Source organism: Callospermophilus lateralis, chromosome 3, assembly GCF_048772815.1.
Source record: "Callospermophilus lateralis isolate mCalLat2 chromosome 3, mCalLat2.hap1, whole genome shotgun sequence".
Taxonomy (NCBI): Eukaryota; Metazoa; Chordata; class Mammalia; order Rodentia; family Sciuridae; genus Callospermophilus; species Callospermophilus lateralis.
In genome coordinates, this window is record NC_135307.1 from 158,829,703 (window position 1) to 158,856,346 (window position 26,644).

The 26,644-nt window shown below is 36.4% G+C and overlaps 1 protein-coding gene across 2 annotated transcripts in view; it reads left to right on the forward strand.

Moving 5' to 3' along the window:
• Kif16b (kinesin family member 16B) overlaps positions 1-26,644 on the forward strand; it is a 280,309-nt gene that overhangs the window by 237,120 nt on the left and 16,545 nt on the right. For both annotated transcript variants that reach the window (XM_076851502.2, XM_076851500.2), the window contains one exon: positions 5,893-5,976. In XM_076851502.2, the coding sequence (XP_076707617.2) occupies positions 5,893-5,976 (84 nt within the window). The remainder of the gene's footprint in view (positions 1-5,892; positions 5,977-26,644) is intronic.

A 26,644-nucleotide genomic window follows, 5' to 3' on the forward strand; every position in this document is an offset into this window, starting at 1 on the left:
TAGAAGTTTTTATTTAATGTGAGGAACCAAAACAAGCAAACAAAAGATGACAATGTTTGTGGGACATGAGTGGAGGCATCAAGGATAATTCAGGATCACTCCCTGTATAAACTTCTCTCATATAGTCTTAATTTGTTGGAAATGTTGCATTTCAGACAGCAGAATGTTCAACAAATGGAAGTTTTTTTGTTCTTATTTTTTTGTTTGGTCTTCCAGGCATAATTATTTGTCCTGGCCAATTTCTTTTTTATCTGGATAAATTATTTATTTTTAAAACATTTTATGTAGTTTAATTAATTCAAAATTCATAAATGAAATCCACAGAGGGTTGCTTTTGCTGTTCCGTTTTAAAACAAATGAAGCAATACCTTTGCACTTGTAGAAGGCCAGAGTCTAGGCCTCTTTTCTTCCCTGGGCTTCTCACAGGATTTTTACTGTATCATTGTCATTTTCAGAATGAGACAGCAGTTCCTGCTTCTGTTCTCCTTCTTCCCACTCTAGTTAGACTGCAGGTCGGCACCAGGGTCCTCTGTCTTTCCCCATTTTTTTTAATGCTTATGTATTTGCAACAAGAAAGCCAATCCAAATAAAGATGACTGTCTCTTTTTTCTGCTGAAGGATGGGATCAGGAATATGACTATAAATGTTCTGTGTCAGCGACTATTAATTGTCCCCTGTAACACTTGGGGGACATGTTTCCAGATCCCCATGGTTGCTTAAAACCACAAATAGTACTGACACCTATATATACATACTTATGATGAGGTTTAACTTTTGTTTTTAAGAGAGAGAGAGAAAATTTTTTAATATTTATTTATTTATTTATTTTTAGTTTTTGGTGGACACAACCTCTTTATTTTATTTTTATGCGGTGCTGAGGACCGAACCCAGTGCCCCGCGCATGGCAGGCAAGCGCGCTACCGCTTGAGCCACATCCCCAGCCCTGATGAGGTTTAACTTTTAAGTACAATGAGAGATTAATAATAATAACATAATAAAATAGAACAATTAGAGTGATATACTGTAATAAAAGTTAAATTATTGTGTTTATGTGTGTTCTTGCTCTTACTTTCTCACCTCTTCTCTCTCCCTCTCCCTCCATCTCTCTCACATACTTTTAAAGTGTTAATCTTACAATCTCAGCATACATTTTTTTTCTTGTTAAGAATTTTTAACTTTTTATTAAAAGAAAGAACTTTATAGATTTTTTTTTTTTTTTTTTTTTTTTTAGTGTATCTGAATTGCCAGCATCACTACTCTAGTGCTTTTAGGCTTTTATTAAGTAAAATAAGGGTTACATGAATACAAGCAATACTGGAACAATTGATCTAGTAACAGTCAAGATAGCTGCAAAATGACTAGCAGATGGGTAGCATATACAGTGTGGATACACTGATCAAAGGGATGATTCATAGCTTGGGCAGGAAGAAGTGAGATTTTATCACACTACTCAGAGTAGTATGAAACTTAAAAATTTATTATTTCTGGTATTTTCCATTTAATATTTTCAGACTGAGGATAACTGAAACTATGGGAAGCAAAATTATAGATATGGGAGGGAATAGTATTCTTTTGAAATAAATTTATTTAGATATAGTCATTCAGCAACCCAACAAATGAGAATACTTTTGCTTAGCAGAAAATACAGTTGATGGAAATTTAAGTGACCCCCAGTAGTCACTTTAAAGTGTCAAAATATTAATCAAGGCATACTTAGATGAAATGCTTTATACCCAATACTTTTTAACTAAGAGAATTGGAAATTTTATCTCACCCAACCTAAATTAATAGATAGGAAGACCTAAACATCACTGGTAAGTTCTCAGAAAGGGAGAAATGTAGGTAGTTTCCACACTGTCAGAGGGAATCTATTCTCTCATGCTGCAACTAGAAAGCTATTTCTGTCATAAACATAGTTATTTTAATGGAGGCATTTCTTTTCTATATATTTTGCATCATGGATTTGACTTTGCTTAGTTTGTTCTTGTCCCAACCCCACTAATAGGATGTGGGTCCAGCAGCTTGCATTTCTATCCTAAATCACATAGACCTTCTGCTTCTATTCCTTTCCTTCCTCCCTTTAACTACATATAAGGAGAGCTATCATTATTTTTATCTTTTAGTTAGAGAGAAGTAAGGTGATCGGAGCTAACTTGGTTTGTATGTCCTAGGATGGGCCTCCAGGGAGCTCATCTCTAGACCCTTCTCTCTTCCTGCCATTGCTCATTGCTATTGCCAGCCCCTGTGGTTCTCCTGCTCCCTTGTTGGGGCACAGTTTTCTCCATTGGCAGCTCTTGTTGAAACTGTTGATCACTGCCTAGCAGGCATACGTTCATATTCATGCTGTACATGCTACCCATCTGCTAGTCACTTAGTATGTTTAAGTGCACTAAGCCATTTCTGGTGTAGTACACTTGAAGAAAAGTTTTCTTTAATCTTTATCTTAGATCTCCAAAGTCTTCACATCAACAGTTTCTATACACTGTAGATACCTTCATATACATGTTTGTTGTATACATGGTTGTTTCATATGTTTGTTATTTATAGACAAAATATTAACCTCCATCCAGGGAGTACACTCAAGGAAATTCGAATGGTTGCTCCTTACCTGGTTCAGATGCCTTAAATTCTCAGTGCACCATTTCTGATTGAGTCCATGAATGTGACCATCCATTTCTCCTCACAAAATAATTCACCTCATCAGCCACATAAAAGATTACAAAACAATCAACTGCAAAAGTATGCTTGCCAAGCTTTCAGCATCCCTGCGTCAGAGGGGAGCACATTTGTATAAGATGAAATTGAGGCTGGATGAAGCTCAGAAGTTAAGCCCTGATGTACCTGTAATCTCTGAACAACAACATGAGGAAAAGTGTTTGTGCCAATAAGGCCAGTTTCTAGAAAACCCTCTGTTCCTCGAAACTACCTTACCAGCCCAGTGGATGGAGAGAGGGAGTGAGGGCACACAGGCATAATGCTTTCTTAGTTGTTAACCATCTCTGACAACTAATAATATGGGTAAGGTCTGTTCACCATTCTGTACTAAATCTTCACAGAAACCCGTCAGATTTGGTGTGGTGTGTGTGTGTGTGTGTGTGTTTTAACAGAGTACTCAGGTTCAGAGAAATACAGTTAATTAGCTAGTTGGTCAAACTGAGATTCAAACTGAGTCTGTCTTATCTCAGTGCCAGTGAATTTGCATTTTATCTGAAACTGATTTTAAAATTACCTGTGGGTTGCAAAGTCAAGATGAAGAATAGATCAGGACTGACTCTATGTCTTTAATGACAGTGAGATAAAGGATATCTGCAGTGTATAGAAGATGGTGTGAAGACTTTGGAGATCTAGGATAAATATTAAAGAAAGCAACTCTTCTTTAAGTGTTCTAAACCAGCAATATGAATAGGTGGCTGCTAGGCAGTGATCAAGAGTTCCAACAAAATCAGAACATTGGTGAGAAAAGGAGGAGAGGAATTCCATCCCTTAGTGTTAGCATCACATAATCCAATGTTCCTCTGTTTTGGTAGAAAAAGCACTGGAGGCCAAGCACAGTGGCACACTCCTATAATTCCAGCAGTGCAAGAACATGACAAGTTCAAGACCAGCTCAGCAAACTTAGAAAAACCCTGTCCCAAAATAAAATATAAAAAGTGCTAGGAATGTAACTCAGTGGTAAAGCAGCCCTGTGTTCAATCCATAGTACCAAAACAAGACAAAAATAAAAAGCACTGGAGTATGAAAGGAGCAAACATTAGCCCAACTCACAATTAACTTTGAAAAAGTTATCAAGGGCACCTCTAAGAGTGTGAAAAGTTATATCCAATTCATTCCCTGTTTTACTATATTCGTATATGAATACACCACAGTGAAACTCCACATCATATATACAACCACAAGAATGGGATCCTAATTAGAATAAGTTAACTCCATGTATATATAATATGTCAAAATACACTCTACTGTCATGTATATCTTAAAAAGAACAAAAAAATTTTAAAAAGCAAAAAAGAATGTGACACAGAGAATTACTAAGGAAAAGGCAGACACCTAATTTTAAAATGGGCAAAATATTTGAATGGACACTTCTCCAAAGTGACATACAAGATGGTGAATAAATATATGAAAAGATGTTCAGCATCAGTAGTCATCAAAGAAATGCAAATGTGAACCATAATTGAAATTGCTCCATTCCCACCAGAAACGCTAATATGGAAAAGACAGTAGTTAAAAAGCCCTGGTGAGGACCTGGAGCAACTGAATCTCTCAGTCACTTCTGAAAGGAATTGTCAGTTAATTAACAAAACAAAACAATTTGGAAAAAAACATTCAAAATTTACAAATATGGATGAACACATGTGTACCATATGGCCCAGTATCATTTCTACTCCTTAGAGTATAACCAACAGAAGTAGATGGGAGATAGATAGATAGATAGATAGATAGATAGATAGATAGATAGATAGATAGATTCCATCAGGAGACCTGTAGGAAACTGTTACAGCAGCACAGTACATAAGAGACAAAACCTGGAAATGAACAAAGATCTCAATAACAATAGAATGAGCAAATAAGTTGTAGAAGGTTCACATAATGGAATACTGTACAGCAATGAGAATTGAGCATTTATCGCCACACATAACATGACAGATGAATCTCACAAACAGAATCTTGAGCAAAAGGAGGTAGACACCAAGGACTTCATATTACATGATGCCATTTACATGAAGTTCAAAAATAGGAAGAATCAAACTATGCTGTTGGAAGTCAGTCAGTCTAGCATTGACTTTGCAGAGGTGGGAGGGAGTGACTGGAAGGAGTACCTGTGGTTCCTGGGGAGAGGGCAGTGTTTCATTTCTTCACTTGGCTGCTAGCTACATAGTGTATCGAGATCTTGAAAATTCATCAATTTGTCCCCTTATTATATATGTACTTTTCTGTATGTCTAGTATATTTTAATGTACTGTGTTTTTTAAATCTTACATATACAGGTGCTAATCCTTAATTTTTTACTCCTGCTGTGGCCATATAAATATAAATCAACTTATATATTTGCATAGGTATAAAATAGGAATTTGGTGTCATGTTGTGTCCTACATTGTGAGAGAAATGTTCATTTTTTTCTTAATAATGCTTCATTGGCTTCAATTTGTCTGGATTCGACAAGGTAAGAAGGGAAGGAAATGGTGAATTCCATCAACAGAGCAGTTTTTTCTGTTTAACATTCATTCTGCCAAAGCAGGTAGGGCAGTTTCTGACCAGATTATAGAGTCCTTTGTAGCCTGGGAGCTTATAATAAAACTTATCTTCTTATTATGATTTTTATACCTTTCAGAATAAAAGCACAAGAAAAATGACTGAAATTTCAATACCAGGTTAAAACTAATTCTGAACCTTCACTTTTGGGAAAATAAGGTGAAAGCTTCCACAAGAAGCCCTCTTTTCACATGGGCAGTCTTCATTTGCAATAGGAACTGAAAAAAGACAGTATAGAATGTTTAGAGAACCTTAGCAGTCATCTCAGAGCTATTTTACAAAATGTTCTGGTAGTGTGTAGGTTGAGTTTTCAAATTCTCATCTCAACACAAAAGTAAAGAAGAGGAGCGAAAGAACAAACTTATATTCTAAAAAACAAAAATTGCAAAACACCATATGGCACAGAGTCTGATACATGATATGAGACAGTATTAAAAATCAGGTTCCACCACTGACCCAAGATTGCAATGTCTGTCTAAAGTCACATGGTTGGTGGCAAACTGATGCAAGACCCACCATCTTTAACCTTTCAGCCTCTTTCTCATTTCCCCATGATAGAGATTCCAAATAATAACTTAATGATAGCCCAAAGATCCTAGGTTTAATATTAACACAGCTCTTGTAAAATATGTATTTCAGCTTGCTGCCCTTGAATTCCCCCCAAAGAAACTATTTGGAAACAAAGATGAACGTGTGATTGCTGAGAGGCGAAGTCACTTAGAGGTAAGAGAATTAAGCATTTTTTTTTTCCTCTCTGTGTGTAGAAAATTTGCCTTCTAATTGGTAAGAATTATTCCTGTTAAACAGTTTTGTTTTTGTTCACGCTTATGAAGGTGCTGGTTTGTTAACACAGGAGATGGCAGCAATCGATTATAAAGCCACTATTATCCGTTTATTTGAAATAGAAGTCCTTATCCCTCTCTGGTCTAGCAGAACATTTTTTCTGATTTTTAAAAGATACGTTTATACTGAGAGTAGGAAAGCAGGATGTTAGTGAGAACTAAATATTCACCATAGACAGATGGTATGTAATATAGGATGAGGTGCAAAGCTTGCTGCAGAAAACTTGGAATTAATTAACTGAAGATTTATAGTATTGCATCATTGTTACTTTTTCAAGACAGTTGGAAGCAAAAAAAATGCATTCCTATTTTTGTTATAGTTAGGCTTCATTGGACTTATTATAACTTAATCTTTCAAGCCAACTACATATAGGAACTCAGTTTAACACAACTGTTGTTTTTCTGACTGCCTTACTGCCAATACACATTGTTGATTGCTTCATTTAATTTGTTTTTTTGGGGGGACATAATTGCTTATTTGGTTGAAATCTGAGTCTTTGTGCCAAGGCATGGACCAACTGTTTTCACTGAGATATGGTCACAGATAGTCCTCAATTATTGGTCACTCCCTGACCATTGTGCTATTTAAGCAGATAGGAGACAAAAGTACAAATATCTTACAAAAATTTTGTGTCTGCATGCTTTCAGGGGGCCTCTCAAAGTTCCCTTCACTAATACTTTAAGAGGAATCTAAGACCTACAGTGTTAGAAATGAAATCAACAAGGAAGGGTTTGCGAGAGCCCTTTCTGAATTATGAAGTGCTACATAGAAATTAGGTTGATTCTTCTAATGACACCTGGGTAAAAATGGCTGACCATGGTTTCCACTACTGTCAATGTACCAAAGGATTAGGAAAATATCTAGAAGCTGGAGGTTCCAGTGAGGGGAAAATAAGGCACTTGGAAAAGTTGAAGACTGATAATCATCTGTCCTTAGGGGACATTCCAGGATTTTGAGACCCACAATACAGAACTGATCTAAGGAAGTACAAGTTTCAGAGTATGACCATGCTTATAGGCATTTGAGTAAGACTGTGGAGTTATACATTTGAAGAGACCTCAAAACTTCAGAACTGAGTTTTGGAAGTTTTACACACTTCTAAAAATCATCATCTAATGTCATGACTCTTAAGCCCAAGTGAAGAGTTTGACCTCTAGAAAAAAATTATTTTGATAACCTGCCTGATCAAGTTCTGTCAAAGGTTTTATTGTATCACAAACAGATTTTTAAAATAACTCTAGAACTAGTTTTTATTTTTTTCAGTGGCTTTAAGCAGAATTTATTATTTTCTCAGGAGCTGATGGTACTCAGTGAGGCAGTTTCTCACTTGGGTGCTTGGGTTCCCTCATGCAGTTGCAGTTGGGTGGCAGATGGGGCATTCTAATTTCTAGACTTGGCTGACCAACTAAGAAGACTTCAAGTGAGTTTTCTTTACCTAACTATGACCTGCCTCTCTCACATAGTCCTGTCATTAAGGGAACATGGAAAGTAATAGCTTATTTTTATACATTAAGAGAAAGTAGATTCTTGTCAGGTATAGCTTCTCAGTGCTCTGATTAAACTCACATGGTGCCAAGTTGTGCCACAATAGATTGTTTTGTAGGCAGCACATTTACAAGTGTAGCACTTGTTGACCCTTTGTTTTCCATTCCAGCTGCCAGAGGCAAAACAAAGTTCAGGGTACTCTTTAATTCTTGGTACTTTTGGATAGAGCCCACAGTTGTTCCTTTGGCATCTCCTATGTCATCACTTAACATCATTAAGCCATCAAATGTTGCTTAACATTATGTTGATGTCTTTGTGTTAATCAACTTCCCATTACTATAAGAGAATACTTGAGATAATAGATATAAAAAGAAGATAATGTTTTGAAAAACCAACAATAAAAATTATTTTAAAAAAAACTAAAAAAAAAAAAAAAAGAAGAAGAAAGGTTCATTTTGGCTCACAGTTTTAGAGGCTTCAGTCCATTGTCAGTTGGCCCTGTTGTAAAGTGGTGCATGATGGAGGGAACACATGGTAAAGAAAGGTGTTTACCTCATGGCAAAAAGAGAAGTGGGAAAGGGCCCTGGTCTCAATAGTCCCTTCAAGAGCACTCCCCCAATGACCAACTTCCTCTTATTAGACTCCACTTCTTAAAGGTTCTACTACCTCCCCATAGTCCAAACTGGACAGGAAGTCTTTAAAATATAGGCACTAGGGGCTGAGGCTGGGGCTCAGTGGTAGAGCTCTCGCCTAGCATGTGCGGGGCACTGGGTTCAATCCTCAGCACCACATAAAATAAATAAATAAAATAAAATAAAGGTATTGTGTTCAATTACAACTAAAAAATTAAATATATATATATATATATATATATATATATATATACACTTATCCAAATGATAGTACTGCATAAGTACTAACAATCCCCTTTGGTCACCTGTGACTGTTACTTACTTGCGGTGTTATCCTGTATAGAAAGAATTCCACACCTAAAGAGAAGTGAATTTCACCTAATATTGAATGTTAATCTTAGAACATTATCTTCTTTTCAAGAAGCAAGCATAATTCATCTTCACTTTAATGGAAAATTAATCTGAGATTCTTGCATTAATTTCCTATAACTATTGTGACTTTTCTTTTGATCTTCTAGTATCAGAAGTCACTGCTTGACTTGGGGTATTTTTATGTGAAAACTAACATAGCTGTTTTCCCTGAACTTCTTATATAACTTACCACACATTTAGTTAATTCTTAATATATGCTGGAGACAAGGCGAGATATTTTTAAAGAATACAAATATAACAGAAACATTTTTTCCCTCTAAAAACCATGCTTAAATTCCTATATGGTATTTTATCTGGAGGTATAATATAAACTCATGTAGAAAGGTGAATCTGAGTAGGACACATCTGCACGAGCTAATATACGTGATGTTTACTTAAAAGGAATTATCTGAAATATTATTAAAGTCCAGAAGTAAAACTTTATAAGCCTTGTCACCCTCACGGATCTGTGTAAAGTGGTGTTTTAAGCAAGTATTTAATTGTGTTTTGATCTTCCTTGTTATTAAAATAATTCCAAGATTTGGACCTTATGTTTTGAGTTTATCAGAAAAAAGGCATGAAATGTTGCCACATTAAGTGTAAAGACACTATACTGACCCTTTTCAAATGATAAATGTTAAATATGTTAAAATAATTACTTTCTAAAATGATAGTCAGGACCAAAAATCTATATCATAATACGCTTTAGAGACTAATTTTCTTGCATTGTAGAGAGGAATATTAGTTGTGTGTCTAGTGGTAATGGTGATGGTGCAGAGGCCCAGAAGTGAGACATTTAACATATTGTACCATCAAAAGTAGGGGTGGGAATGTGCTGATGGTAAGTGGAGGAACATAAATTTAATCTCTTATTGATGAACTTGTATTAGCTACTCCCACAAATAGTATCTGGCCAACAATTTTTGGAGCCTGTTTTTGCAGAATCCATCCTGTAATTGCTCTATCTATCATATTCAAATGCTTCCTAGGACTTTTGTTCATAAAGAGTCATGGAATCTTTGAAGATTTCTAGCTTGCATGGACCTCAGATTGCCTTCTTGGCCAATTCAGGGTGACTGTGCACTTTGAGGGCAGACCCTGTCTTCAGACATTGGAGGATTATGCTCACACAACATGTGCTGTGCTTCCCAGGCTCTGCACATTCCTTCTGTCCCTGGCTATCATCCAGGGCACATGTCAGCAGACAAAGCAGTATAGGTAACAGGGACCTAACACACTCAGTCTCTGCCTGATAGGTTATTTTGATCTGTATTTGAAAGTAGATACAATAACTGTTAAGCTGAATGTTAAGAAACTGCAATTGCTATAGTTCAGAAATGGTGAAATATCAGCAATTTTATATACATCTATATAATACGTGCTTTCTCATACTTATTTGGTATTTACTAAGGGCAAAGCATGAGTGAAAATACTTATAATATCAGGCCATTTACCTCTCACAAGCAGATGATGAAGTAGAGTTCTGTCCACTTTACAGGTGAGGAAGTTGTGTCTTAGAGAAGATAAAGGTCCCATAGCTAGTATGTGGCAAAGCCTTAGCTCACAATCAAGTGTGTTCTAGAACAAGTCCCTTCTCTTGACTAATCTCCTGTAAGTGTTAAATGGGTTGGATCTTTCTATTTAAAAAAAGTCATCTCTTTTGCAGAAACACCACCTTTTAAGATTATCACCACAATGTTAATTAAGCTCCACTGCCATTCCATTCAATCTGTCCAAATTAGCCTCCAAATTAATGAGGGTTTTTTGTTGTTGTTGTTGTTGTTGTTTTGTTTTATTTTTGTTCATTGATGAGAGGTGCATTTTGGGTTACTAATTTCAGAGAACATTATCTACTTGAAAACATTCTACTAATCATCCTAATAGTCTGTCATTTTAGGGAATAACTGTAATTAAGGAAAACATATGAAATCCTCTAAAACTATAAAGCTTTCCAGAATAATCCATTTACCTTTGGAAGTAAAAACCTGAAAAACGTCTAGGAAGTTTATTTTCAAAGTACAAGAGCAGACAACAGCCCAAAGCCACCTCTTTTTTCTTTCCCATTTTCACCTCATTTGCTGAAGCACTGTTAGATAGGCCAGAAGTAATGTGATAGCTAAGAGTGTGAGCCTGGGAGCAGATTCCTAGTCTTCAGTCCTGGTTCTGCTCCTTTGAAGGATTTGATCATGGTGGAGCTATTGTACAATGTGAAAAAAAAAAAAAAAAAATGAGAGGCATAGCATCATATGAAAAGGACACAATTCCTCCAGATTTGCATGGCTTCAACAATTTCCAGGTTCAACAGTGGTGTACAGCTAGTTTTCTTTGCATATCTACAAGGTTATTGACTGCAAGGCTACCTTCTGTGGAATCCCCAGATGACCTAGTGTATCCCCTGAGCTTCTGCATGTGAAGAAAATAGATAAATGTCAATGCTATTCAGTCAAAGACCTCCAGGAATATACTTATTTTTAAAATAATGTTAGATTTATTGACTTCCTGCAATAAAGGAAAATAAAATAAGTGGAGGAACATAAATTTGATCTCTTATTGATGAACTTTGGAGCCTGTTTTTGCAGAATCCATTCTGTAATTGTTCTATCTATCATATTCAAATGCTTCCTAGGACTTTTGTTCATAAAGAGTCATGGAATCTTTGAAGATTTCTAGGGGGACCATAGGAACCATAGGTGCATCTCAGTAAAAAACTGTTAAAAAGTTGCAGGAGGATTTGAGCGTGTCCTAGGTGATTTGGTACATTATGCAAGAAAGTAGGCCTTTGCTCTGGATTGAATGCTGGGGTCATTCTGTGATTAGTATATTAATAATTCTTACTTGGGAAGCAGGAACAGGGTAAGGTTTTAAATATGACAAAAAGTGGTACTTATCCTTATTAGCGTGGAAAAAGATATATTTGATTATATTCATGATCTGTACAATATTTGTGTTTTCGTCTGTATTCAGGCATGTCTGTGGAATGGGATTATTGGTATTCTTCAGATGTTTTTTATGGCCCATGGAAGTCTCAGTAGTTCAAATGCTTTATTTGCTAAATATAGGTATGAGAAATGGCTGTCAGTATTGATCTATCCCCACTCCACTCCACAGTCAAGGTTCACTTTTTGGATAATGGTACTTGCAACACAGTCTAGTTTCTCTTAACAACACTTTCTCATTCTGCTTCAGTTTCATTTTACCCTCAAACCTTGAATTTCCAACAATAGAATTGTTTGGCTTAGACGTTTTTATAGAATGAGACTTTCAGTTTCAAAGTAAATTTTGGGAGGCAGAATTCCTCAGGTTTTCTTAGTTTCCTCATTCATTTAGCTATCAAAAAGATACTTAGCAATTCCATGCTTAATTTAACATTCTTTCCATCTATTCTCTACTCATCTTGCAAAATGTATAATAATAGAACTATTATCAAACATAGTCCACGATTAAAGAAACACTCCATAGAAAGAATCACTTTCTTTCTCTTTTGTTTTGGGCTTTTCTTCTGATTATCTGCTTATTCACATTAGCAGGGACTATTTTCTGTTATTAGTCTATTACTACAATCATCAGTAGCAAAGCATTTTCAAAGAGTGTTAAGTGGCTGCTGAAGTGTTAGAAGAGATTGAGCTGGAATTTGGGGCTATTTCATCAAAAAAAAAAAAAAAAGGTTCTTCACAGAATCAGAAAAGCTGTAAATTGTATAATCCTGTGGCTACTAAATGTCAAGAAATCATTTTATACAATGAAAATCTTATCACATTGAGTTGTGATTTTATGATCTCATCCATTAGTAGGAGTCTCCAACTGAAGGGAAAAATCCCATTTCATTTTCCATGAGTAGTCACTGGTTTAGAGGATAGCAGAATTAAAATAAATATTCCCAAGGAGAATAACAACTTCCGAACCCGGATGTAGGCCAACAGGAGGAAAGGGAGGACTCACCACACTGTCATCAAATAGTTTTACCCTGCTATTTTTCTCCTTCTCCATTGTAAAATGGCTTTCTGTACTGGCATAATGACTATTAGCTCGGGGACATAAGATATACTTATGTATAAATGGAAAGTTACTCTTCATCTTTGGGCTCCCACTCTAAAACTCTAAGCTGGCAATCAGGAGCTTTGTTTATTTACTGGTTGTAATTTAAGTCAGCCAGAACATCTAGGAGCTTGAACTATCTCCCTCAGCTCAGATATCTTCTGCTCAGAAAAAGCCTTTTCTAACCACCAAGTAGAAGCAGTCCTTCTCCCTGCAGTCCCCTCCAGATTCCCTAGTTTCTTTACTACAACACTTAGCACATGTTTATTGATTGATTGTCCTTCTTTTTAAAGTATTTATGTTTTTATGTGAGGGCACATTTTACTAGAAGATAATTTGGTAAGGACAGATTCCAACTGCCTTGTTTACCTTCACTTCCTCATTGTCTAGAACAGTATCTGGTCCTCAGTTACTGTGTTTTGAATGTTCACTTAAACCTGTATTAAAAATAGCACATGACATATATTCGTTCTGACAAAAAATTTAAAATGAGAGCACATACTTAAACTTAGGTTTGAATGCTAATTCTCTCACACTGCAGTATATAATTGGGCAGGTTACTGACCACCCTGAACTTTCTTGTTCTCAATGCTAAACAAGGATAAAAACAATTACCTTTCAGAGTTGTCAAGGTAATCAAGAAAGAATAGTATGAAAAAGTACTAATAGAAAACATAGCATATAATATATCCTCAATTGATATAAGATAAAGGTTAAAGGCATACACAAGATAAAGTATAATTGATATAAGATAAAGGTTAAAGGCAACACAATCTTTCAGTCCTGGTTGTTGATCCTTGCTCTGCTATTTACTGACTGAGTGATCTTGGACAAGTTACTTAATGAATGACTTTCCTCATAATAAAATGTGAAAAATAAGAGTACCCACCTCATATAGTTGTTAATGAAAAACTCAAGTAAAATTATTGGTAGGTGTCTGATACATAATAACAAATATTAGAAACAATAACTATTTTTTAAACTGCATTGTAGTTGTCATATAGTAACTTAAAAAATTATACTTTAAGTCCTAGCTAATGCAATAAAGCATGAAAAAGAATAAAACATATACCAATTGAAAGGAAGTCTTAAAATTGTTTTTGCTCACAGGTAATAGATTGTTTATGTAAAAAGTCTGAAAGAATTGATTAAAAAACAAACTCCTAAAAGTGATATAATCATAACAAGGTTTTGGGATATAAGTTCAATATACAGAAGCCAGTAACTTTTCTATATATCTGCAGTGAACAAGTGGAATTTGAAATTAATAACACATTACCTCCAAAGCTAACAAAATATATTCATGCTCTATATGAGGAAAACTATAAAACTCTGATGAGGGCTGGGGTTGTGGCTCAGGGTAGAACACTTGCCTTGCATGTATGAGGCACTGGGTTCAGTTCTCAGCGCCACATATAAATAAATAAAAATAAAAGTCTGTTGACAACTAAAAAACTATTTTTAAAAAACTCTGGTGAAAGTAATCAAAGAATAAATCAATGGAGTGATATTCTATATTCATGGATGGGAAGACTCAACATTGTTAATATGTTCATAATTCAACTATATCTGTTCCAGTCTCTCATCAAGTTATCTTGTGGATATTATTAAACTGATTTTAAAGTTTATATAGAGAAGCAAAATACCTAATCTAGCCAACACAATATTGAAGGAAAAGAATTAAGTCAGAAAACTGATACTGTCCAACTTCAGGATTTATTCTAAAGCTATATTAATCAAGACACTGTTTATCTTGATCGGTGAGAGAGTAGACAAAGAGATCAGTGCAGCAGAATAGAGAGCCCCAAAATAGACTTACATAATCCGCTGATGTTTGATAGAAGAACAAAGGCAGTAAAATACTCTTTTCAACCAATGATGTTGGAATCACACATGCACTGGTAAGAGCATGTGCATGCACATGCAAAACAATGAATCTAGATGCAGCCCTTATATCTTTCACAAAAAATAACTTAAAATGTATCATGAACTTAAACGTAAAATGAAAAACTCTAGAACTCCTAAAAGATAACATAAGAGAATAAGGGTATAGCTGTGACATTTTAGATGAAGCACGGAAGGCCTGATCTATACAGAAATAATTGATAGGCCTCATTAAAATTAAAAACCCCTACTCTATGACAGACACTTTCTGGAAAATGAGAACACAGACCACAAACTAGACAAACATTTGTAAAAGGCATATCTGATTAAGGACTGTTACCCCTAAATATAAAAGAACTTTTTAAACTCAAAAAGAAGAACACAACCTGATTTTAAAATAGGCAAAAGATCTGAACCAGCACCTAATCAAAGAACATATACAGATGGCAAACAAAAAGATGCTTATTATATGTCTTTAGGAATTGCAGATTGCATAAGTTATAACTATATACCTATTAGAATGGCCAAAAGCCAGAACAATCATAACAACAAAAACTGATGAGGATGTGGCACAAGAGGGACTTTGATTCAGTGCTGGTTGAAAGGCAACATGGAAAGGTACTTTGAAAGAACTCGGCAGATTCTTACAAAACTAAACATACTCTTAGCATATAATCCAGTGGTCTCAATCCTCGATATTTACCCAAAGACATCGAAAACTTATATTCACTCAAAAACCTGCATATGAATGTTTATGACTGATTTATTTGTAATTGCCAAATTGTGGAAGTAAACAAAATGTCCTTATGTAGGTGGAAAAAATTTTTTAATTAAAAATTTTTTAAATTAAAATGATATTTCATGCCAGACAACTAAATATCATTCTACACTAAAAAGAAATGAGCTATGAAGCTATGAAGCATGGAGGAAACTTAAATGTATATAACTAAGTGAAATAAGCCAGTCTGAAAAGTTCACATATTATATGATTTTAACTATATGGCATTCTGAAAAGGCAAACTGTGGAGACTAAGGATTAGTGGGTTTCCAGGGATGGGAAAGAATGAATGGCAGAGAACAGAGGATTTTGGGGTGTTAATGATATATCAATGTAGGCTCATTGATTCAAACAAATACAACCAATGTATCCAATAGTGTGGGATTTAGAATGTATTTATGGGTCAAAGGCATGTAGGTATATAGAAAATCTACATCCCTTCTGTTCAGTTTTTCTGTGGACCTAAAATAAGCCTATATGTACAAATATATATATGGTCATCATGCATTTCTAATCTCTTTCCATTCTTCCTTTATCCCTTCATTCCCTCTTCACTTCTATCCTTCATCCAGCTTTTTAATTGTCTTATTACTTTGCTAAAAAAAGAAGGGAATGATGATGGAGAGGTGAGTGGACGGGTGGAAGGACTTAAGCCTGTTAGTCATTTTTCTTGAAAGTATCATGTTAAGCTGTTGTTGGAAGGAAAGCAGTCATCTTATAAACAAGTTATACTTCATACATGTTTTTTCACTACTAATGCGTAATGATTTATATTTCATTAGGGTGACTCCCTCATTACTCTGAAATTTGAGAGTCACTGTATATGTGTCTTTTACTAAGCAACGTTTGTATTCACTCATTCTACCCAGACTCAAGTTCAACATCTATGTAAATTAATACTTTTCAGAGTCTAGAAGTTAATGAAGTGCCCAACCAGTGGACTGCCTTTTCAAATTAAAACATTTGAACTCAGAAGTTGAAAAGGAAATGTATTATTTTAAAAAACATTTTTTTTTAGTTGTAGATGGACAACAGTACCTTTATTTTCTTTATTTTTATGTGGTGCTGAGGATCAAACCCAGTGCCTCGCACTTGCTAGGCAAGCGCTCTACCACTGAGCTACAACCCCAGCTCCAAAGAAATGTATTATAATCACTCATAACCATTAATGAGGTGAAAGGCCAGGTGGAATACTGATATAACTGGATAAATAGTTGTAAAAGTTCTTTTCCCTTGTCATTTTCATTTATTACTAAAAGGACTTTTTCTCAGAGGACCTTCATGTTCTTCTGTCTTGTAATATCATTTTATTCTAAGGGACCTATTATTACGCTTATTTGCACTGTCAGTATAATTGGCAGAAATGTTTTCTTCAAGGGTCATTTAAGAAATCTCAGTGTATTTTGCTCCTGCCTCTTCTTTTTAAATTTTTACAGCACTAAAACTAGATTTCCCTTACTCTTATCAGACATAAAAGTTAAAATAATTTGTCAGTATGTAGACTCAGGAGCATATTAATTTTAACATCCAAATATACTTGAATTTTCCCATGAATAAGAGAACCATCTTCATTTAAGGACATTGCTTCAGTTCTTTTAGTACAAGAGTGGCTTTCTTTGGCAATTCTTAGCAACTCTTTCTGGCTTGAAACAGACATTGCCTTTACCTGAGAATGTTAAATGTGGTAATATTGGTTGCTAAAACAGTTCTTAGAATCAAAGAATGCATTCCTGTTGCCCAACAGATCTCTACTATATTATACAACCTTTCCAACCTTCCAAGCTTCATTGGACTAAAGGGATTTTCAGGTACCCTGTTACAGAAACAAGTAGCCTACACATTTTTTTCTTTACTTTTTATGGCAACATATAAAAATTATGCAAAACCAGAAAGTGCAATGTAATAAACCTCATTGTATCCTTCCCCTTCACCCAGCCTGTAACTTTAATCAGAATGTGTCAAATCTTTTTTTCATTTATATCTCTTGACAGGCAGGCAGGCAGGCAGACAGACAACAGACAGACAGACAAATACACACCACACACACACACACACACACACACACACACACACACAGAGTTATTTTAACACAAATAGCAGGCATTGTAATCATTTCATCTACAAGTATTTTAGGGTGCATTTTTTTTTAGGTTATTGTGAATGGAATAGTTTTTCTAATTTCTTTCTCAGCAGATTTATTATCCGAATATAGGAAATCTTTTGATTTATGAATGTTGACCTTGTTTCCTGCTACTTTTCTGAATTCATTTATCAGCTCTAGAAATCTTCTGGTAGAGGAAAACAGAGATAATTTGACTACTTCTTTTCCTATTTATATCCTTTTAATTTCTTTCTCTTTCCTGATTTCTCTAGCTAGAATTTTAAGAATATATTGAATAAGAGTGGTGAGAATGGACATCCTGTTCTTGTTCCTGATTTTAGAGGAAATGCTTTCAGGTTTTCTCCATTTTTCCAACGATGTTGGCTTTTATAATGTTTAGATAAGTTTCTTTTGCCCCTAGTTTTAACACGAATGTGTGTTGGATTTTATCAAAGGCCTTTCTTTATCTGTTGAGATGATCATATGATTCTCTCATCCTTAATTCTATTTACGTGGTGAATTACATTTATTAATTTACATATGTTGAAACTACTTTGCATCTCTGGGGTGAAACCCACTTGATCATGATTTATTATCTTCTGGATGTATTTTTGAACTTTTACAACTGTTTATCCAGTTTGCTAAGATTTTATTAAGGATTTTTGTATCTCTGTTCAACTGGGACATTTTTCTATAATTTTTTTTCTTGATGTGCCTTTGTTTGGTTTTGGCATCAAGGTTTTTCTGGCTTTGTAGAATGCATTTGGGAGTGTTCCTTTCCTTTCAATTTCACCCAATAATTTGAGAAAGACTGTGTTAGTTCTTCTTCAAAGGTCTGGTAGAACTCTGCTGAGAATCCATCTGGCCTTGGGCTTTTCTTTGTTGGAAGACTTAATTGTTATTGCAGTTTCATTACTTGAGATTGGTCTGTTTAGGTTTTCTGTATCTTTCTAATTAAGTTTGGCCTAGACTTTGGACCTGATCCAGAGGCCAGTGAAGAACCAAAGGAATGTTAAAAGCAAGGAGTGGAAGGGTGAGGTCTTCCTGTGGAGAGAATGTGGGAGCAGAGGAGACTGGAGGCTGGAAGAGCAATGTCTGGGCTATTACTTATCTTTCAGGTAAGACGTATATTCTAGAAATTTGTCAGTGTTTTCTAAATTTTCCAGTTTATTGGAGTATAAATTTTCAAAGTAGTTTCTAATGATCTACTGCATTTCAGAAGTGTCTGTGGTAATAGCTCCTTTTTCATCTCTCATTTATTTGGGTCTTTTCTCTCTTTCTTTTAGTTAATTAGCTAAGAGTGTATCAATCTTATATTTATCTTTTTGAAGAACCAACTCTTTGTTGTATTGATCCTTTATATTTTTTAATTCTCAATTTTATTAATTTTGGTCCTATTCGTAATTATTTCCAGTCGTCTACGGAGTTTAGAATTAATTTGTTCTTCTTCCTCTAAGGCCTTAGGGTGTAACATTAGATGATTTATTTGGGATATTTTAATTTTTTAATGAAGGAAATCAATGTTATAAACTTTCCTCTTACAACCGCCTTCTTGCCAGGCAATGTGGAGCATGCCTGTAATCCCAGCAGCTTGGGAGGCTAAGGCAGAAGGATTGCAAGTTTAAAGTCAGCCTTAGCAACTTAGAAAGGTCTTAAGCAATTTAGTGATACCCTGTCTACCCTGTCTCATACAAACAATAAAAAGGGCTGGTGATGTGACTCAGTAGTTAAGTGCTCCTGGGTTCAATCCCTGGTACAAAAAAAAAGAAGAAGAAGAAGAATTGCCTTCATATGGTCCCACAAATTTTAGTATGTTGTTTCTCTATTCTCGGGGACTCTTTTAAAAAATAATAATATAAGCACAATATTATCTCATGTACACACACACACACACACACATACCAAATTAATCTCTCAGTGTAAACAAGTCAGTGTTAGGCCACACCAATTTTCTCATTTTTTAAAAATAGACATATCTGAACTAAGACCTAAATTATATCCACATGGTATTAGTTGATTTATCTCTCAGGAGTCCCCTCCCTGTTTTTCTCACCATTTATATATTGTTGACACTTTGTTATTCATCTGTTAAACTCCTCATGTTTGGGGTTTTGCTCAGCCCATCCCTGTGTTCCTCTAATCCTGCATTTCTTTAAACCAGAGGCTTGATTAGGTTCCGGTCTGACTTCTTGGCAGGAGCATTTTACAGATGGTGCTGTACTTCCCATTACATTTCACAGGAAGCACCTGATGATAGTGGTCTCTCTCTGCTGGGGTCTTTGCTGTCTTTATTAAAACATGCTAGCGACTATTACTGTCACTGTTCATGCTCAGAACTTCTTCCATGCCTGCACTGAGCCTGTCCTGCCTGAAATCAGTCATATGGACCATGTCTTCAGAGAACTCACAGTCCTCTCAGAGCAGAGACAACTCAATAAGTAACTTTAAGACATTGTCATAACTGTAGCAATAATCACAGACTTTTTTTCATAAGATTAGTGGGTATGATTCCCAAAGCATGGTTTCCAAAACTGAACCAATATTTGAAATTATCTTGAGCAACTTTTGTAAAATACAGAATCTTGGGCTTTATTCTAGTATATTCTGATTCCGCATGACTAGGGTGGGATCAAAGAATCTGAATCTACTCTGAGAAGATGAGGTTGGTGGGTGAGGATAGATGTGAAAGGAAGACCCAGATCTCACAAGCCATCTCCCTGACTTTGGCCTGTTCCAAAGGCCAGTGAAGAGCCAAAGGAAAGTTAAAAGCAAGGATTAGAGAGTAAGGTCTTCCTATGGAGAGGATGGTGGGAGCAGGGGAGACTGGAAGCAGGAAGAGCAATGTCTGGACTATTACTTGTCTTCCAGGTAAGACATGATTTTGGCCTGAGCAAGGATGTAGAGGCAGCTTAGACAAGAAAAGTCTTAAAGAGATGGTTTGTCACTCAGTTGAATGAGATCTAGGGAACAGTCATGAAATTGGGGTGGATGCTCAAGACCCTGCACATGAATCTTAGCAAAACAGTGAAATCTAGTATTAAATGCATTTGTGAATTTTATATTTCTCCACTAATCCCATAGTGTTGAAATAGTGCTTTTTACCACTTCACTAATTGTGGTTTGGAAACTCTCTTAGTCGGAGTTCTGGAAAAATAACAAAACAAAACAAAAAAATGAATGGATACATAGACATAGTTATGGAGACTGAGAAATCCCCAGATCCGCAGTCAGAAGTTGGAGATCCAGAGCAGATGATACACTACCAGTCCCAGTCTGAAGGTCTGAGCACCAGGAGAGTATAGTATATGTTAAAAGCCAAGAGGCTCAAGACCCAAGGAGACGCAGTGTTTCAGTTCCATTCTGAAGGCAGAAAAAGACTGGTGTCCCAATTCAAGGCAGTCAGACAGGAAGTGCCCCCTTTACTGCAGGGAGAGTGAGCCATTTTGTCCTATTCAGGCCTCAGCCTGAGTAGATGAGACCCAATTAACTGGAAGATAATTGAGGAAGGCAGTCTGATTTACCAAGTCTACCTTTTCAAATGTTATTCAGACTCAGAAACATCCTTATGAACATGCCCAGAATAGTATTTGACCAAATACACAGGCGCTCCATCAAGTTGGCACATAAAATTAACCATCATAGAATCTATTTCTTTTCACCCCAGATAGAACTGCAGTGGTAATCTTTCCATTTGTTGGGCTTTTGATATTCTAATATCAATCCCAATTACAATCCCACCTCATGTGCAGCCCTAGTGTTAAATCGGTAACATCTGTCATCTCCCCAGCTCCCTCGCTCATTTACAAGGTGTTTGGGGCTTGGCAAAAACATGATAGGGATTCTCCAACTCTTTCCTATTTATGGAAGTAGCATTAGATGAAAGTAACACAGAGGAGCTCAAGATGGCAGACTAAGAGCTGCGTATGATCTCTTTATGAGTTCAGTGTAGAATATTTTTCATTTCCCTGCTTAATTTTAAAAGCAAAATGAAATGAAGCCTGAGCATTGTAGTGTTAAACAGCAGGGAGGTTATTCCTACTCTCCTCCTAAATACAGTGAGGCATTGCTATTTGTTTTCTTTTATTAAATGTTTCATTGCCTCTGAAGCAGTAGATATTACAAGTCGGGTAGACAAAAGGAGCATCCTGGGCTACCTTGCTTCCCTGTCGCCCACACCTGAAGGTGGCTCGCCTCCTTGCTCAGAGATGGATGTTAGCTTTCAGTTGCTGTTGACCTTAGTGCTTACTCTGCTTAATTAAATACCCTTTTAATATTTTCTCACTCTGCTGTGCCTTACATCCCACATTCCTGCTGTGGCACGACAGGGGTGAGAAGGGAAGGTCTTTTAAACTGAAGCACTTAATTAGCTCCTGGGCCCCAGGAGAAGTGTCAGATGGAAAAACAGCTGAAAAGTAGGGGAAAGAATAGCTGGATGTGAGGTGCAATCACTGATGATGGAAAAAACATTGGCCACCTTCCAGCAATGCCTGAGGTATGTTAAATTTTTTTCAGAATCTGGGACCCTTTTTGAATCATATATGATAGCATCATGCTTACTCCATTCATTTCCAGTGACATTCTGTTGATTCAGCCATAGTTGCTCATTTCTGCCAGAACCTATTTCCTGTTTTCTCGGTACACATACCATCCTGTGTGTAGATAAATGGATAGCCCACCCACCAGTGAGGTTCTTAGTCCTTTCCTGGCACCATCAAATGACCAAAATGTCATTTAGAGCCCCCTAATTGAGTTGTTTTAAATACAGTCAGTATCTGATAAATATTCACTGGGAGGGAAGATGTATAGTGATGTATTATTTATTGTGATATAAGATCAAGCATATTGGGCTGGGGCTGGGGCTCAGTGGTACAGTGCTTACCTAGCACATACGAGGCCCTGGGTTCGATCCTCAGCACCACATAAAAATGAATGAGTAAAATAAAGGTACAACTAAAAAATAAATATAAAAAAGATCAAGCATATTGTAACAAAATATAATTATATAGATATAAAAATGTAATTATCCAGAAATTATATTACATAGATATAAATATAGGTATAATCATAGTTATAAAGGTATATGAATATAGATTATACCTGTCTACACTATAGGTGTATATAGATGTCAACTATAGATATAATTAAATATTGCATATAATTATATAATTACTGCAATGAGGTAAAATATGAGTCCATTTGTGTTGTAAAAACATAAAATAAGTTCTGAAAATGAAGGTAGTGTAGCCTAGTCCCCCCAAGACCTCAGAGCTGGCAGCCATCTTATGCCTGTCTCCTCCTGGAGTTGCCATAGACTGGCCTGGCAGGTAATAGCTAAGAGAGTGGGCAATCTTGGAGCTTATGGGCTTCTCTTTATATTCTCCAGAGGCTTTGAAGTCATTTTGATGATGGATTTGCTTAGGCTTAGTGTATCAGCCGCATTCACCCAAGAGCTTACCACCTAAAATTGTAATAAAACTTGCATTTTAAATCCCTTAAAATGATTGTTTATTCTTTGGAAAACAAGTAAGCTTGCTGTGAATCAAAAAGTCCTCATCATATAATTGGATACTGAAGACAAAAATGTTATAGCACTGGGGAAGAAACAACAACTGAAGCCAAGAGTGAGAGGCCTTGTTCCCTGCCTTGTCCTGGCTTGCCAGTGTGGTTAGCAGGCACTGAAAACAAGGGACGCCTCTTTATGACCAAAGCTGAGGTCCTCCTACCCACCAATAACCCAAGTCCCATCCATAGGCTGACAGGCCTTGTGTGTTATTTTCCCTTGACCATGGCCAGGGTGGACAGTTGTGGTGTGCACTTGTAGCCCCCACTGAGTCTCTCGCCATTCCCCGCTCAGCCTTCTACCCCATGCCTTCCTCTTTCTTGGTTTTCTCCCTCATTTCCATGAACTCATCTCTAGTGGTTTTCTGAGAAAGGATGTGTAAGAGGGAAATTTCTAGCAAGGTGTCTGAAAATGTCTTTATTTATCTACTCACTGGCTAAATGTAAAATGTTAGTTAGAACCATTTTCTTTCCGAATTTCAAAGGAATTGCTCCAGTCATTTTCTAACACCATTACTGCTGTTAAGTAATTCAGAGCCATTTTGATTTTTGATCCTTTCTGTATGCCATATTCTTTTTCTCTCTCTAACCAGAAGCTTTGAAAGCTTCTATGTAGGAGCTTATTTCTGTCCTCAATGTTCTAAACTTTCAGAAATCTACTTTGTAAGCACCCCATCAATTCTGTGGGACCTCCATGGGCTCTTATATCCCATGATGCTCAGTCTCCCTTATAATCCTTCATTATAGCCTTCGCTTGTGGGAGACTTTGCTGATGATTTCCTCTCAAGGTTGTTTCTGTGGTTTGTTTCTGGAATTCCATATTTTCAGTATTGAACCTCCTAGTCTGGGCCCCCTATTTTCCGTCTACTCTATTTTCCATCTCTTGCCCTTTCCCTATATCTCATCTCATCTCATCTCATCTCATCTCATCTCATCTCATCTCATCTCTCCTCTCCTCTCCTCTCCTCTCCTCTCCTCTCCTCTCCTCTCCTCATCTCTTCTCTTCTCTTCTCTTCTCTTCTCTTCTCTTCTCTTCTCTTCTCTTGTCTCTCTCTCTCTCTCTCTCTCTCTCTCTCGCTCTCTCTCTGTCTCTCTAAACAGTTTAAAATCTGGTCCTTCTTATTTTTTCTTTGTGTGTTTTAGGATTCTAGTTATTACTTTTGCATCATCTAGCGCTATTATAAACTCAAAAGTCAAACTTCTTGCTTTCTGAAATAGTCAATTTTATTTATTTATTTCTATTACTGTAAGTGCAGTCCTATTCATATATTTTCTTTGTTGCAACAGCCCAACAGACACATTCAGAATTCTCCTTGCAGAAATTCATATATTTTAAGAGCCACAGTCTCTGTCCCAGCTCCACTAAATTCTCTGCTCACTATTTATATCAGCATTTGGGAATCATCCTTTTTCTTTTATGAAGCCCTATCCAATTTGCATTAAGCTTCTTTCAGATGCTTCAGTTCCCCTAAGTTCTATTTATTTAGGTTTGTTTCCCAAATAAATTGTATTTTCCGTAGATAAAAGGTGCTTGCCGTGGCCTTTGCTGGTGAACCTCATACTGTCCTTTGTTGCTTTTGTAAATTGTGTTTTTATTTTAGAATTCAGTTAGCTATTTTTCCTCTAACAATCACTTTTTTTCTGTGTGTGTCACTTATGTTTCATAATGTTAATTTATCTCAGCATATGTTGCAGCCCTTTGAGATAATATTTAGGGGGAAACAAATGGATAAGGACATCACTTTGTTCCAATTCCACGCAACTTTTTGCTTTATTGTTTGCCTGTGTGAAGTTCCCACCCAATTTTAAATAGATTTATTTCTGTACCCAGCAATTCCCTGAAATACATTTACATATATAATTTTCATTCTAGGCAACCATTTTTTTAAAATTAAAGCTTTACCTAATCTATTTTGTAATTGAGATCACCTGTTTCATATTATTTATAAGTAAAATTAAGAAACTGATGTTGGAGTCAAAAAAGCACTTGGTAATCAAAGTTGAAAATGGTAGAAAATGAAACCATTGCGTTTTTTCTCAATGGATTTTTAGCCAGCTGGAAACACAGCCCCAGTGGATTGAAGGGCTTGAAATTCAGAGCTCTTTGATTAAATGCTGTGACAACAGGAGGGCTGCTTCTGCTCTTAAAAGCTCCAGAATCTGAAGTGCTTACGCATCTTAGTGTATGTTCACCTTTCCTTTTCTATTTATAGTGTTTATTTTCCAGTTCACAAAATTGTACTTATTCAGAGTTTTTTATTTGAAATAATCTAAGCCACATTCAAGTAATAGTTTAGTTAACGCACACTGACATTTCTTACTTTGAAGGGCAATTTTCATGTGGCAGAAACTGTGGGTGTCAACATAGCCCCAGTTATTCCATTATGTTTTGAGATTAAAAGCCCATTAGCCTTTTCCAAGATCCTCCAACTGGTTAGATTTACCTTTGATTTGGACTCTTCTTTCTATCCACTTTCACCCATTGCTTCTTTCCAACTTTTCTGGCACTACTTTCACCACATTGCAGATAAAAACAGATACTGGTCTTCAAGGTTTTGATGACTGAAAAATGGATGCTTACACAGATTTGGGTTTCGCTTCAGTGTTCAACAGTGCCAAACATGTATGTTTGAGTAAGCACATGTTTAATCAGCTTCTCAAATTTTAAGACATGGCCAGGACAGTTTTAAAGAGTTTCCAAAGTTTGATTTGAAAGCATAAATCATGACTCAGTATACTTCTTTCTTGGAGTAATTCAGTAACCCTTCCCTTGGTCAGGAAAAAGAAGATATTGTGAACGTGAAGTACTCTACAAGGTAAGGTCCTGAGGAGGGGCCACTCATTATCGAGCCTTGTTAGCATTACCTCACAGCCATTGTGTGCATAGTCATTTAATGAATGGTGTCTTTTAAGAGCATCATACCATACTAGATATACATGCAGTAGCAATGTGTATTTTTGAATTTAGCTTCATAATTCTCTATGATTCTCTACATAATATCTGTTTAGAAAAGGAGTTTTTATTTGCATTTTCCTGTGTGAAATTCACACCTCATCTCATCCTTCTTAGAGTTAGACATGTTGCCTTTGAGAAGTTGAACTCCCTTTCTCCCTGCTGCTGTCTTCCCTGACGTGGCCAGGCCTCAGTCATTGTCCCCATTGAAGGGGATCATTGGTGCAGATAATCCCGACCCCTGACTAATCCTCTCTGTTGGGTGGGGTCATGGGCCCACCACTGAGTGCCTTAGTCCTCTGCACACCTGGGGCTTGTCCATGGCTTCCCCCAGGGACATAGAGCAGTGCCTAACACTGAAGAATAACCCCCAAAGCAGGAGGGTAATCTTCAAGGCAAATAGTTCCACAGGGATCATCAGGCACCCCTGGTCCAAAGAACAAAAAAAGAGGGCAACAGGTCTTCCCCCCAACCCACCCCAGTCTCCAAACTTGCCCCCTTGCCCTGAATTCAGGAACTCAGTGTTATTCAGATAGCCAAGGCCAGCTGAATTTTAACCAAAGGGAATTTGCCATCAACATACAGACTACCTTAGGTCAGATATTAAAGGGAAGGCTTGTTCTGTTCAACCACAGCCACAGCTCAGGGAGAGGCGGGATCAAGTCATCCAGTATTCCTGATACATTAGCTGCATCCATGTCTGTCTGTGG